At 61.1% G+C, this 15968-nt stretch overlaps 1 protein-coding gene across 1 annotated transcript in view; it reads left to right on the top strand.

The window, feature by feature from the left end:
- Positions 1-14524, top strand: part of LOC134173568 (adhesion G protein-coupled receptor L1-like) — a 43241-nt gene extending 28717 nt beyond the window's left edge. The window contains exons 13-19 of the mRNA XM_062637685.1: positions 1831-2040; positions 4350-4564; positions 5380-5446; positions 7720-7811; positions 11780-11948; positions 13092-13220; positions 14402-14524. Coding sequence (XP_062493669.1) covers positions 1831-2040; positions 4350-4564; positions 5380-5446; positions 7720-7811; positions 11780-11948; positions 13092-13220; positions 14402-14524 — 1005 coding nt within the window. The remainder of the gene's footprint in view (positions 1-1830; positions 2041-4349; positions 4565-5379; positions 5447-7719; positions 7812-11779; positions 11949-13091; positions 13221-14401) is intronic.
- Positions 14525-15968: the final 1444 nt, after the last annotated feature.

Raw genomic sequence — 15968 nt, 5'->3', positions numbered from 1 at the left:
ATGCGATGGGTCACTTTGGGGTGCCCATAGGGATGTGATGGGGGTGTCCATAGGGATGCGATGGGTCACTTTGGGGTGCCCATAGGGATGCGATGGGGGTGCCCATAGGGATGCGATGGGGGTGCCCATAGGGATGTCAGGGGGTGCCCATAGGGATGTGATGGGGGTGCCATAGGGATGTGATGGGGGTGCCCATAGGGATGCGATGGTCACTTTGGGCTGCCCATAGGGGTGTGATTGTGGTGCCATAGGGATGCAAGGGGGGGGGCATAGGGATGCAATGGGTCACTTTGGGGTGCCCATAGGGATGCGATGGGGGGTGCCCATAGGGATGCGATGGTCACTTTGGGGTGCCCATAGGGATGTGATGGGGGTGCCCATAGGGATGCAATGGGTCACTATGGGATGCTCTTAGGGATGCAATGGGTCACTATGGGATGCTCTTAGGGATGCAATGGGTCACTATGGGATGCAACCAATAGGGTTGCAATTGGTCACTATGGGATGCTCTTAGGGATGCAATGGGTCACTGTGTGGTACCCATAGGGATGCAATGGGTCACTGTGTGGTACCCATAGGGATGCAATGGGTCACTGTGGGATGCTCTTAGGGGTGCAATGGGTCACTGTGTGGTACCCATAGGGATGCAATGGGTCACTATGGGATGCTGTTAGGGACGCAATGGGTCACTATGGGATGCTGTTAGGGACGCAATGGGTCACTATGGGATGCTGTTAGGGACACAGTGGGTCACTGTGTGGTACCCATAGGGACGCAATGGGTCACTATGGGATGCTGTTAGGGACGCAATGGGTCACTATGGGATGCTGTTAGGGACACAGTGGGTCACTGTGTGGTACCCATAGGGACGCAATGGGTCACTATGGGATGCTGTTAGGGACGCAATGGGTCACTATGGGATGCTCTTAGGGATGCAATGGGTCACTATGGGATGCTCTTAGGGATGCAATGGGTCACTATGGGATGCCCATAGGGCTGCAATGGGTCACTATGGGATGCCCATAGGGCTGCAATGGGTCACTATGGGATGCTGTTAGGGATGCAATGGGTCACTATGGGATGCTCTTAGGGATGCATTGGGTCACTGTAGGATGCCCATAGGGTTGCAATGGGTCACTATGGGATGCCCATAGGGTTGCAATGGGTCACTATGGGATGCCCATAGGGATGCAATGGGTCACTGTGTGGTACCCATAGGGATGCAATGGGTCACTGTGTGGTGCCTATAGGGATGCAATGGGTCACTATGGGGCGCTCTTAGGGATGCAATGGGTCACTATGGGGCGCTCTTAGGGACGCAATGGGTCACTATGGGATGCTGTTAGGGACGCAATGTGTCACTATGGGATGCTCTTAGGGACGCAATGGGTCACTATGGGATGCTCTTAGGGACACAATGGGTCACTATGGGATGCTGTTAGGGACGCAATGGGTCACTATGGGATGCTGTTAGGGACGCAATGGGTCACTATGGGATGCTGTTAGGGACACAATGGGTCACTATGGGATGCTGTTAGGGGTGCAATGGGTCACTGTGTGGTACCCATAGGGATGCAATGGGTCACTATGGGATGCTGTTAGGGATGCAATGGGTCACTATGGGATGCTGTTAGGGACGCAATGGGTCACTATGGGATGCTGTTAGGGACGCAATGGGTCACTATGGGATGCTGTTAGGGACGCAATGGGTCACTATGGGATGCTCTTAGGGACGCAATGGGTCACTATGGGATGCTGTTAGGGACACAATGGTGTCACTCCATCTCTCCCCCCACCGCTGACCCCCTCGGCCCCACTTCCGCCCCACAGCAGCAGGGCCGCTTGGACGCGGTGCTGCTGTCGGTGATCTCCTGGGTGGGCATCGTGGTGGCCCTGGTGTGCCTGGGGGTGTCGCTGGCGGCGCTGTGCTGCCTGCGGGGGCTGCCCCCCGAGCGCACCACGACCCCCAAGCACCTCTGCGCCAGCCTCTTCCTCGCCGAGCTCGTCTTCCTCATCGGCATCGACAAGACCCAGTACCAGGTGTGGGGCTGGGGTTGGGGGGCAGCACCCTGGGACCCCATTGCTCCCCCACCCCAGCCCCATAGCACCCTGCCCCCTATGGCAACAGTGCCTTCATGCCCCACTATGGATCCTTGTCTCGGTTCCCCCCCCCCCACCCTGTGCCCCCCATATTCTGCCTGTCGCCCCTATGCCCCCCCCATGTGTCCAATATCCTTTTATGTCCCCTATATCACACTTATGGCCCCCCATCCCGATGCCCCCCGTATCCCATGTGTCCCCCCATGTCCTTATATCCCCCTTATGCCCCACATGTTCCCATATCCCCCCATATCCCCATATCCCCCCATGGCCCCCCTATGGCCCCATGTCCCGATGCCCCTCATGTTTCCCCTATGCTTCTATACCCCAATGTCCCCTATATCCCTCTTATGCCCCCATGTCCCCTATATCCCCCTTATGCCCCCATGTCCCCTATATCCCCCTTACGCCCCCATGTCCTGATGCCCCCCATATCCCCCCTATGTCCCCATGCTCCCCATATCCCCCCTATGCCCCCCATATCCCTCTTATGCTCCCATGTCGTGATGGCCCCCATATCTCACATATCCCCTCTATGTCCCCATATCCCCTCATGTCTCCTATATCCCCCTTATGCTCCCATGTTCCCATATCCCTCCTATGCGTCATGACCCCCATATCCCCCATATCCCCCATATCCCCCTATATCCCCATGCTTCCCATATCCCCTCTATGCCCCCATATCCCTTCATGTCTCCTATATCCCCCTTATACCCCCATATATCCCCATATACCCCATACCCCCCCATATCCCCCCCCCCCCATACCCCCCCATATATCCCCCATATATCCCCCTATCCCCCCATATCCCCCATATCCCCGCCCCACATACCCCCATATCCCCCCCCCCATATCCCCCCCTATATCCCCCCCCATATCCCCCCTACATCCCCCCCATATCCCTCCCTATATCCCCCCATATCCCCCCCATATCCCCCATATCCCCCCCCATATCCCCCCCCATATCCCCCCCCCTCATCCCCCCCATATCCCCCCCCATATCCCCCCCCATATCCCCTCCCCATATCCCCCCCCATAGCTGCCCCATATCCCCCCCCATATCCCCCCCCATATCCCCCCCATATCCCCCCCATATCCCCCCCCATATCCCCCCCCATATCCCCCCATATCCCCCCATACCCCCCCCATATCCCCCCCATATCCCCCCATATCCCCCCCATATCCCCCCATATCCCCCCATATCCCCCCCATATCCCCCCCATATCCCCCCATATCCCCCCCATATATCCCCCCATATCCCCCCATATCCCCCCCCATATCCCCCCATATCCCCCCATATCCCCCCCCATCCCCCCCACATCCCCCCCATATCCCCCCATATCCCCCCCATATCCCCCCCATATCCCCCCATATCCCCCCCATATCCCCCCCATATCCCCCCATATCCCCCCCATATCCCCCCATATCCCCCCCCATATCCCCCCATATCCCCCATATCCCCCCATATCCCCCCCATATCCCCCCATATCCCCCATATCCCCCCCCCCATATCCCCCCATATCCCCCCATATCCCCCATATCCCCCCCATATCCCCCCATATCCCCCCCATACCCCCCCATATCCCCCCCATATCCCCCCCATATCCCCCCCATATCCCCCCCATATCCCCCCCATATCCCCCCATATCCCCCCATATCCCCCCCATATCCCCCCCATATCCCCCCCATATCCCCCCCATATCCCCCCCATATCCCCCCCATATCCCCCCCCATATCCCCCCCATATCCCCCCCCATACCACCCCATATCCCCCCATATCCTGCCCCCATATCCCCCCATATATCCCCCATATCCCCCATATCCCCCCCCATACCCCCCATATCCCCCCATATCCCCCCATATCCCCCATATCCCCCCCATATCCCCCCCATATCCCCCCATATTCCCCCCATATCCCCCCCATATCCCCCCATACCCCCCATATCCCCCCACATCCCCCCATATCCCCCCTATATCTCCCCCTATAACCCCCCATACCCCCCATATACCCCATACCCCCCATACCCCCCATATGCCCCCATATCCCCCCATACCTCTCGATGTCCCCATGTCCCCCCATATCCCCCCTATGCCCCCATATCCCCCATATCCCCCATATCCCCCCATATCCCCCATATCCCCCATATCCCCCCATACCCCCCATGACCCCATACCCCCCCATTACCCCCATCCCCCCCATATCCCCCCATCCCCCCCCATATCCCCCCCATCCCCCCCATCCCCCCCAGATCGCGTGCCCCATCTTCGCGGGGCTGCTTCACTTCCTGTTCCTGGCCTCCTTCTCGTGGCTGGGGCTGGAGGGGCTCCAGCTCTACGTGCTCGTGGCGGGGGTGGAGCTGCCCCCCCCCCGCCGCTGGTTCTACGCGGCCGGGTACTGCTTCCCCGCGGGGGTCGTGGCGCTGGCGGCAGCCGTGGATCACCGGAGCTACGGCACTGAGAGCGCGTAGGGGGGGAGGGGAGGGGCTTGGGGTAGAGGGGAGGGGCTTGGGGAGGGGGAGGGGGAAGGATGGGGGAGGGGCTTGAAGAAAGGGGAGGGGCTTGGGGAGAGGGGGAAGGGAGAGGGGAGGGGAGAGGGGGAGGGGAGGGGCAAAGGGAAAGGGGAGGGGCTTGGGGAAAGGGAAGGGGAGAGGGGGGAGGGGCTTGGGGTGAGGGGAGGAAGGGAGGGGCTTGGGGAGGGAAGGGAGGGAGAGGGGAGGGGCAAAGGGAAAGGGGAGGGGAGGGGAGGGGAGGGGGGAAGGGGGAGGGGCAAAGGGAAAGGGGAGGGGAGAGGGGAGGGGGGAAGGGAGGGGAGAGGGGAGGGGCAAAGGGAAAGGGGAGGGGAAAGGGGAGGGGCTTGGAGAGAGGGAAAGGAGAGGGGAGGGGCTTGAAGAAAGGGGAGGGGCTTGGAGAGAGGGGAGGGTCAAAGGGAAGGGGGAGGGGCGAGGGGAAAGAGGAGGGGAGAGGGGAGGGGCTTGGGCATAAAGGGATGTGATTGGGGAGGGGAGGGGCGTGGGGGGAGGGGCTTGGGAGGGGGAGGGGCTTGGGGAGAAGGGAGGAGACTGGGGAGAGAGGAGGGGCTTGGGGGGGCGGGGCCTTAAAATGGGCGTGGCCTGATCTCAAGGGGAGGAGCTAACGAAAAGGGGCGGGGTCTTGGGGCAAGGGGAGGGGCTTGGAAAAAAGGGGCAGGGCCGGGGGATAAAGGGAGGGGCCTGAGGAAAGGGGGCGTGGCCTGAGCCATGGGGGCGGGGCTTGATAGCCCTGGGGGCGTGGCCTCCGCAGGTGCTGGCTGCGCGTGGACAATCACTTCATCTGGAGCTTCATCGGGCCCGTGGCCTTCGTCATCCTCGTACGGGGCTGCTATGGGGCGGCTATGGGGCTGGGATTGGTCTATGGGGTGCTATGGGGCGGCTATGGGGCGGCTATGGGGCTGGGATTGGTCTATGGGGTTCTGTGGGGCGGCTATGGGGCGGCTATGGGGCTGGGATTGGTCTATGGGGTTCTATGGGGCGGCTATGGGGCGGCTATGGGGCTGGGATTGGTCTATGGGGTTCTATGGGGCGGCTATGGGGCGGCTATGGGGCTGGGATTGGTCTATGGGGTTCTATGGGGCAGCTATGGGGCTGGGATTGGTCTATGGGGGCTGCTGTGGGCTTCTATGGGGCAGCTATGGGGCTGGGATTGGTCTATGGTGTGCTATGGGGCTGGGATTGGTCTATGGGGTTCTGTGGGGCAGCTATGGGGCTGGGATTGGTCTATGGGGTGCTATGGGGCTGGGATTGGTCTATGGGGTTCTGTGGGGCTGGGATTGGTCTATGGGGTTCTATGGGGCAGCTATGGGGCTGGGATTGGTCTATGGGGTGCTATGGGGCTGGGATTGGTCTATGGGGTTCTATGGGGCAGCTATGGGGCTGGGATTGGTCTGTGGGGTTCTATGGGGCTGGGATTGGTCTGTGGGGTTCTATGGGGCTGGGATTGGTCTATGGGGTTCTATGGGGCGGCTATGGGGCGGCTATGGGGCTGGGATTGGTCTATGGGGTGCTATGGGGCTGGGATTGGTCTATGGGGTTCTGTGGGGCAGCTATGGGGCTGGGATTGGTCTATGGGGGCTGCTGTGGGGTTCTATGGGGCTGCTCTGGGGCTGGGATTGGTCTATGGGGTTCTATGGGGCAGCTATGGGGCTGGGATTGGTCTATGGGGTTCTATGGGGCAGCTATGGGGCGGCTATGGGGCTGGGATTGGTCTATGGGGGCTGCTGTGGGGTTCTATGGGGCAGCTATGGGGCTGGGATTGGTCTATGGGGGCTGCTGTGGGGTTCTATGGGGCAGCTATGGGGCTGGGATTGGTCTATGGGGGCTGCTGTGGGGTTCTATGGGGCAGCTATGGGGCTGGGATTGGTCTATGAGGGCTGCTGTGGGGTTCTATGGGGCAGCTATGGGGCTGTTATTGGTCTATGGGTGCTGCTGTGGGGTTCTATGGGGCAGCTATGGGGCTGCTCTGGGGCTCGGGGCATTCTGTGGGTCTGCTACGGGGCATCTATGGGGCTGGGGGTGCTTCTGTGGCACCGCTATGGGGAGGGGGGCTGTTCTATGGGGCTGCTATGAGACTGCTGTGGGGCTAGGGGAATTCTGTGGGGCTGCTATGGGGCTGGGGGCTGTTCTATGGGGCTGGGTGTTACTGCTATGGGGCGGGGGGCTGTTCTATGGGGCTACTATGAGACTGCTGTGGGGCTAGGAGGATTCTATGGGCCTGCTATGGGGCTGGGGGCTGTTCTATGGGGCTACTATGAGACTGCTGTGGGGCTGGGGGGGATTCTATGGGGCTACTATGAAACTGCTGGGGGGCTGGGGGTGATTCTATGGGGCTGCCATGGGGCTGTTCTATGGGGCTGGGGGCTGTTCTATGGGGTTGGGTGTTACTGCTATGGGGCGGGGGGGTGTTCTATGGGGCTGGGTGTTACTGCTATGGAGCGGAGGGGTCTCCTATGGGGTTACTATGAGACTGCTGTGGGGCTGGGGGGGATTCTATGGGCCTGCTATGGGGCTGGGGGCTGTTCTATGGGGCTACTATGAGACTGCTGTGGGGCTGGGGGGGATTCTATGGGGCTGCCATGGGGCTGGGGGCTGTTCTATGGGGCTGGGTGTTACTGCTATGGGGCGGGGGGGTGTTCTATGGGGCTGGGTGTTACTGCTATGGGGCGGAGGGGTCTTCTATGGGGTTACTATGAGACTGCTGTGGGGCTAGGAGGATTCTATGGGGCTGGGGGCTGTTCTATGGGGCTATGAGACTGCTGTGGGGCTGGCGGGGATTCTATGGGGCTGCCATGGGGCTGTTCTATGGGGCTGGGTGTTACTGCTATGGGGCGGAGGGGTCTTCTATGGGGTTACTATGAGACTGCTGTGGGGCTGGGGGGGATTCTATGGGGTTACTATGAGACTGCTGTGGGGCTAGGAGGATTCTATGGGGCTGCCATGGGGCTGTTCTATGGGGCTGGGAGGTGTCACTATGGGTCTGGGGGGTCTCTCCATGGGGCAGCAGGTCTCGCTGTGGGGCTCGGTGTCCCTCTGGGGGTCCTGCTGTGGGGCTGGGGTGGCGCCGTGGGGCTGAGCCGCTGCCCCACAGGTGACGCTGGTGCTGCTGCTGGTGACGTTGCACAAGATGCTCCGCCCCTCGGCAGCGCTCAAACCGGATTCCAGCCGCTTGGAGAGCATCAAGTGAGGGGGGAGCCGGAGCCGGAGCGGGGTCGGGATCGGGATCGGGATTGGAAATGGGATCGGGATCAGGAATGGGATCGGGAATGGGAATGGGATCGGGAATGGGATTGGGAACGGGATTGGGAATGGGATTTGGAATGGGATTGGGAATGGGATCAGGAATGGAAACGGGAATGGGATCGGGAATGGGATCGGGATTGGGAATGGGATCGGGAATGGGATTGGGAACGGGATTGGGAATGGGATTTGGAATGGGATTGGGAATGGGATCAGGAATGGAAACGGGAATGGGATCGGGAATGGGAACGGGATCGGGAATGGGATTGGAAATGGGATCGGGAATGGGATTGGGAATGGGATTGGGAATGGGATTGGGAATGGGATCAGGATCAGGAATGGGATCGGGATCGGGAACGGGATCGGGAATGGGATCGGGAATGGGATTGGAAATGGGACCGGGATTGGGAATGGGATCGGGAATGGGATTGGAAATGGGACCGGGATTGGGAATGGGATCGGGATCGAGAATGGGATTGGAAATGGGATCGGGAATGGGATTGGGATCGGGAACGGGATCGGGAACGGGATCGGGAACGGGATCGGGAATGGGATCGGGAATGGGATCAGGAATGGGAACGGGAATGGGGTCGGGATTGGGAATGGGATCGGGATCGGGAACGGGATCGGGAATGGGATCGGGAATGGGATCGGGAACGGGATCGGGAATGGGATAGGGAATGGGATCGGGAATGGGATTGGAAATGGGATTGGGAATGGGATCGGGAATGGGATCGGGATCGGGAATGGGATCGGGAATGGGACTGGGATTAGGAATGGGATCGGGAATGGGATCGGGATCAGGAATGGGATCGGGATCGGGAACGGGATCAGGAATGGGATCGGGAACGGGATCGGGAATGGGATCAGGATCGGGAATGGGATCGGGATCAGGAATGGGATCGGGAACGGGATCGGGAATGGGAACGGGATGGGGAATGGGATCGGGAATGGGCCGGGAATGGGATTGGGATCGGGAATGGGATCGGGAATGGGATTGGAAATGGGATCGGGAATGGGCCGGGAATGGGATTGGGAATGGGAATGGGAACAGGAACGGGATCGGGATCGAGAATGGGATTGGAAATGGGATTGGGAATGGGATCGAGAACGGGATTGGGATCGAGAATGGGATTGGGAATGGGATCAGGATCAGGAATGGGATCGGCATCGGGAATGGGATTGGAAATGGGATCGGGATTGGGAACGGGATTGGGAACGGGATCGGGAATGGGATCGGGAACAGGATCGGGATCGAGAATGGGATTGGAAATGGGATCGGGAATGGGGTCGGGATCGGGAACGGGATCAGGAACAGGATTGGGAATGGGATCAGGATGGGGATCGGGAATGGGATCAGGAATGGGATTGGGAATGGGATTGGGAATGGGATCGGGAACGGGATCGGGATCGGGAATGGGCTTGGGAATGGGATCAGGATCAGGAATGGGATCAGGATCGGGAATGGGATCAGGATCGGGAATGGGATTGGAAATGGGATCAGGAATGGAATTGGAAATGGGATTGGGAATGGGATCAGGATCAGGAATGGGATCGGGATCAGGAATGGGATCAGGATAGGGAATGGGATCGGGAACGGGATCGGGATCGAGAATGGGATTGGAAATGGGATCGGGAATGGGATCGGGAATGGGATCAGGATGGGGATCGGGAATGGGATCAGGAATGGGATCAGGAATGGGATTGGGAATGGGATTGGGTTGGGAATGGGATTGGGAATGGGATTGGAAATGGGATTGCAAATGGGACCGGGATCGGGAATGGGATCGGGAATGGGACCGGGATTGGGAATGGGATCGGGAATGGGATCGGGAATGGGATCGGGATTGGGAATGGGATTGGGAATGGGATCGGGATCGAGAATGGGATTGGAAATGGGATCGGGAATGGGATCGGGATCGGGAACGGGATCGGGAACAGGATCGGGAATGGGATCGGGAATGGGGTTGGGAATGGGCTGGGATCGGGAATGGGATCGGGATTGGGAATGGGATTGGGAATGGGACCAGGAATGGGATCAGGATCGGGAAGGGGATCAGGAACGGGATTGGGAATGGGATCAGAAATGGGATTGGGAATGGGATCAGGATCAGGAACGGGATTGGGAACGGGATTGGGAACGGGATCGGGAATGGGATCGGGAGTGGGATTGGGAATGGGATTGGGAATGGGATCAGGATCAGGAACGGGATCGGGAACGGGATCAGGAATGGGATCGGGAATGGGATCGGGAATGAGCTGGGAATGGGATCGGGATCAGGATTGGGAATGGGGTCGGGAATGGGACTGGGAATGGGCTGGGAACAGGCCTGGAATGGGATCGGGAATGGAACCTGGAATACGCCTGGAATGGGACCTGGGTGCTGGGTGCTGGGCTGTAGGTGCTCTGTCACTGGGTGCTCTATGCTGGGTGCTCTATCACTGGGTGCTCTATCACTGGGTGCTGGGTGCTCTATCACTGGGTGCTCTATCACTGGGTGCTGGGTGCTCTATCACTGGGTGCTGGGTGCTCTATCACTGGGTGCTGGGTGCTCTATCACTGGGTGCTCTATCACTGGGTGCTCTATGCTGGCTGCTCTATCACTGGGTGCTCTATCAGTGCGTGCTGGGTGCTCTATGATGGGTGCTCTATCAGTGGGTGCTCTATCACTGGGTGCTCTATCACTGGGTGCTCTATGCTGGGTGCTGGGTGCTCTATGATGGGTGCTCTATCACTGGGTGCTCTATCACTGGGTGCTGGCTGCTCTATCACTGGGTGCTCTATCACTGGGTGCTGGCTGCTCTATCACTGGGTGCTCTATCACTGGGTGCTCTATCACTGGGTGCTGGCTGCTCTATCAGTGCGTGCTGGCTGCTCTATGATGGGAGCTGTATGATGGGTGCTGGGTGCTGCATGATGGGTGCCGGTCCCCTGCAGGTCCTGGGCTCTGGGTTCCATGGTGCTGGGCTCTGTGTGCTCTCTGATGGGTGCTCTCTGATGGGTGCTGGGTGATGGGTGATGGGTGCTCTCTGATGGGTGCTGTATGATGGGTGCTGATCCCATCCTGCTCCATGCCAGGTCCTGGGCCCTCGGCTCCATGGCGCTGGGTGCTGTATGATGGGTGCTCTCTGATGGGTGCTGTATGATGGGTGCTCTCTGATGGTCGCTGGGTGCTCTCTGATGGGTGCCGGTCCCCCGCAGGTCCTGGGCCCTCGGCTCCATGGCTCTGGGTGCTCTATGATGGGTGCTCTCTGATGGGTGCTGTATGATGGGTGCTGTATGATGGGTGCTGTATGATGGGTGCACTATGATGGGTGCTGATCCCATCCTGCTCCATGCCAGGTCCTGGGCCCTCGGCTCCATGGCTCTGTGTGCTCTCTGATGGGTGCTGTATGATGGATGCTGGGTGCTCTATGATGGGTGCTCTCTGATGGGTGCTGGGTGCTCCATGATGGGTGCTCTCTGATGGGTGCTGGGTGCTCTCTGATGGGTGCTGTGTGATGGGTGCTGGGTCCCTGTCCCGCAGGTCCTGGGCCCTCGGCTGCATGGCTCTGGGTGCTGTATGATGGGTGCTGGGTGCTGTGTGATGGGTGCTGGGTGCTGTGTGATGGGTGCTGGGTGCTGTGTGATGGGTGCTGGGTGCTGGGTGCTGATCCCATCCTGCTCCATGCCAGGTCCTGGGCCCTCGGCTCCATGGCTCTGTGTGCTCTCTGATGGGTGCTGTATGATGGATGCTGGGTGCTGTGTGATGGGTGCTCTCTGATGGGTGCTCTATGATGGGTGATGGGTGCTGTATGATGGGTGCTGTATGATGGGTGCTGTATGATGGGTGCTGGGTGCTCTCTGATGGGTGCTGTATGATGGGTGCTGTATGATGGGTGATGGGTGATGGGTGATGGGTCCCCCGCAGGTCCTGGGCCCTCGGCTCCATGGCGCTGCTGCTGCTCCTGGGTCTCACGTGGGCCTTCGGGCTCCTGTTCGTGACGCGCGAGTCCGTGCTGACCGCGTCGCTGTTCACTGCCTGCAACGCCCTGCAGGGGGCGTCCGTGCTGCTGCTGCACTGCGCCCTGCACAGGAAGGTACCCGCGGGACACCGCCGGGGGGCAATGGGGGGCAATGGGGGGGACATGGGGGGAGCCATGGGGGGCAATGGGGGGCAGCCATGGGGGGGACAATGGGGGGCAGCCATGGGGTGCAATGGGGGGGACATGGGGGGCAATGGGGGGGACATGGGGGGCAGCCATGGGGGGCAATGGGGGGGACATGGGGGGCAATGGGGGAAGACATGGGGGGCAATGGGGGGCAGCAATGGGGGGCAGCCATGGGGGGCAATGGGGGGGGAGACATTGGGGGGGAAATGGGGGGGAGGCATTGGGGGGGAACCATGGGGTGCAATGGGGGGCCAGACATGGGGGGGCAATGGGGGGAGACATGGGGGGCAATGGGGGGGAGACATGGGGGGCAATGGGGGGGACATGGGGGGCAATGGGGGGCAGCCATGGGGAGCAATGGGGGGGACATGGGGTGCAATGGGGGGGAGACATTGGGGGGCAATGGGGGGGACATGGGGTGCAATGGGGGGGACATGGGGGGGACAATGGGGGGCAGCTATAGGGTGCAATGGGGGGGAGCCATGGGGTGCAATGGGGGGGAGACATTGGGGGGGCAGCCATGGGGTGCAATGGGGGGCAGCCATGGGGGGCAATGGGGGGGAGGCACTGGGGGGCAGCCATAGGGTGCAATGTGGGGGAGACATTGGGGGGGCACCCATTGGGGGGGCAATGGGGGGAACTCTTTGGGGGTGCGTGGGGAGTACCCATGGGGGGTGCAATGGGGGGGTACCCATTGGGGGGGGCACCCATTGGGGGGTGCCATGGGGGGGACCCTTTGGGAGGTGCAATGGGGGGGTACCCATTGGGGGGGCAATGGGGGTGAACCATTGGGGGGGCACCCATTGGGGGGTGCAATGGGGGGGACCCTTTGGGGGGTGTAATGGGGGGGCACCCATTGGGGGGCACCCATTGGGGGGCACCCATTGGGGGTGCAATGGGGGGGATCCATTGGGGGGGCACCCATTGGGGGTGCAATGGGGGGGACCCTTTGGGGGGTGCAATGAGGGGGTACCCATTGGGGGGGTGCAATGGGGGGGGTGCAATGTGGGGGGCACCCATGTGTGGGGCAGGGCCCATAATGGGGGGAGCTCACCCCAACCCCCCCCCCAGGTGCACCGGGAGCTGAGCAAGTGCCTGCGGCACTCGGGGTGCTGCCTGCGGAGCCCCCCCGGCACCGCCATGGGGGCCCTCAAGGGCGCCGGCACCCGCAGTGGGGCTCGATACTACAGCGGCACCCAGGTGGGCTCCGCGGGACCCATAGGGACCCATAGAGACCCATAGAGAGCCCCATAGACCCATAGAGAGCCCCATGGACCCACAGGGACCCATAGGGAGCCATAGGGACCCCCCCCATGGACCCATAGGGACCCCCATGGACCCATAGAGACCCCCATGAACCCATAGAGAACCCCATGGACCCATAGACACCCCCCCATGGACCCATAGAGACCCCCCCATGGACCCATAGAGACCCCCATAAACCCATAGGGACCCCCCCATGGACCCATAGAGAACCCCATGGACCCATAGAGACCCCCCCATGAACCCATAGGGACCCCCATGAACCCATAGATCATCCTTGTAACCATAGTGACCACCCTGTACCCATAGAGCATCCCTGTACCCATAGCGACCCCCAGCACCCATAGAGCATCCCTGTACTCATAGAGCACCCATAGAGCATCCCTGTACCCATAGAGCACCCATAGAGCATCCCTGTACCCATAGAGCATCCCTGTACCCATAGAGCACCCATAGAGCATCCCTGTACCCATAGAGCATCCCTGTACCCATAGAGCACCCATAGAGCACCCCTGTGCCCATAGTGACCCCCAGCACCCATAGAGCATCCCTGTACCCATAGAGCACCCCTGTACCCATAGAGCATCCGTAGAGCACCACTGCACCCACAGAGCACCCCTGCACCCACAGAGCACCCCTGTACCCATAGTGACCCCCATCACCCATAGAGCATCCCTGTACCCATAGAGCACCCATAGAGCACCCCTGTACCCACAGAGCACCCCTGTACCCATAGAGCATCCCTGTACCCATAGTGACCCCCATCACCCATAGAGCATCCCGGTACCCATAGAGCACCCATAGAGCATCCCTGTGCCCATAGTGACCCTGAGCACCCATAGAGACCCCATGAACCCATAGAGCATCCCTGTACCCATAGAGCACCCATAGAGCACCCATAGAGCACCCCTGTACCCATAGAGCACCCATAGAGCACCCCTGTACCCATAGAGCACCCATAGAGCATCCCTGTACCCATAGAGCACCCATAGAGCACCCCTGTACCCATAGAGCATCCCTGCACCCATAGAGCACCCATAGAGCACCCCTGCACCCATGGCCCCCCCCCCGGCCCCATAGTGACCCCCAAATGAGCCCCGTTGCCCCCAACCCCACAGAGCCGGATCCGGAGGATGTGGAACGACACCGTGCGGAAGCAGACGGAGTCCAGCTTCATGGGGGGGGACCTCAACAGCACCCCCAGCCTCAACCGAGGTGAGACCCCCAGGGACCCCCACTGACCCCCATGGACCCCTATGGACCCCTCATGGAGTCCCCATTGACACCTATGGACCCCCATGGACCCCTATGGACCCCCCATGGACCCCCCATTGACCCCTATGGACCCCCACTGACCCCTGGGGACCCCCCACTGACCCCTATGGACCTCACATTGACCCCCATTGACCCCTATGGACCCCCACTGACCCCTATGGACCCCCCCATGGACCCCCCATGGACCCCCCCATTGACCCCCATGGACCCCCCCATTGACCCCTATGGACCCCCCCATTGACCCCCATGGACCCCCATGGACCCCCATGGACCCCCTCTGGACCCTCCATTGACCCCCATGGACCCCCCATTGATCCCCATTGTCCCCCCCATTGACCCCCATGGACCCCCCCATGGACCCCCCATGGACCCCCATGGACCCCCCCATAGACCCCCATATGGACCCCTAAGGACCCCCCATTGACCCTATGGACCCCCCCCATTGACCCCCATGGACCCCCCCAGACCCACCCCATTGACCCCCATGGACACCTCCAGCCCCCCCCATTGACCCCTATGGACCCCCCACTGACCCCTATGGACCCCACATTGACCCCCATTGACCCCTATGGACCCCTAAGGACCCCCCATTGACCCCTATGGACCCCCATTGACCCCCCATGGACCCCCCATGGACCCCCCCATGGACCCCCCTATGGACCCCCCATGGACCCCCCATGACCCCCCATTGACCCCTATAGGACCCCCCTATGACCCCCCCATGGACCCCCATGGACACCCCCCCTATGGACCCCCCCATTGGACCCCCATGGACCCCCATGGACCCCCATGGACCCCCTATGGACCCCCCCATGGACCCCCCCTTGGAGACCCCCATGGGCCCCAAACCCCCCATGGACCCCCATGGACCCCCCATGGACCCCTCTGGACCCCCCATGGACCCCCCATGGACCCCCATGGACCCCTATGGACCCCCCCCCTATGGACCCCCCATATGACCCCCCATGGACCCCCCATTGACCCCTATGGGCAGTCCATGGACCCCTATGGACAGTCCATGGACCCCCATTGACCCCTATGGACCCCCCATTGACCCCTACGGAACCCCCATTGATCCCCATGGGCACCCACATTGACCCCTATAGACCCCCCAATGACGCCTATGGACACCCCCAGACCCCCCCATTGACCACTATGGACACCCCCAGACATCCCATTGATCCCTATGGACCCCCCCATTGACCCCCATGGACTCCCCCCAGACCCCCCCATTGACCCCTATGGACACGCACAGACCCCCCCATTGACCCCCATGGACCCCCCCAGACCCACCCATTGACCCCCATGGACCCCCCCAGACCCCCCCATTGACCCCTATGGACACCCCCATTGACCCCTATGGACACCCCCAGACCCCCCCCATTGACCCCCATGGACACCCCTATTGAC

The sequence above is a fragment of the Pezoporus occidentalis genome, unplaced genomic scaffold (genome assembly GCF_034315485.1).
Source record: "Pezoporus occidentalis ecotype Australia unplaced genomic scaffold, CSIRO_AGI_Poc_V1 ctg533, whole genome shotgun sequence".
In the NCBI taxonomy this organism is placed as follows: Eukaryota; Metazoa; Chordata; class Aves; order Psittaciformes; family Psittacidae; genus Pezoporus; species Pezoporus occidentalis.
Note: the sequence above shows the minus strand (reverse complement) of the source record. Positions and strands in the feature narration are given on the sequence as shown.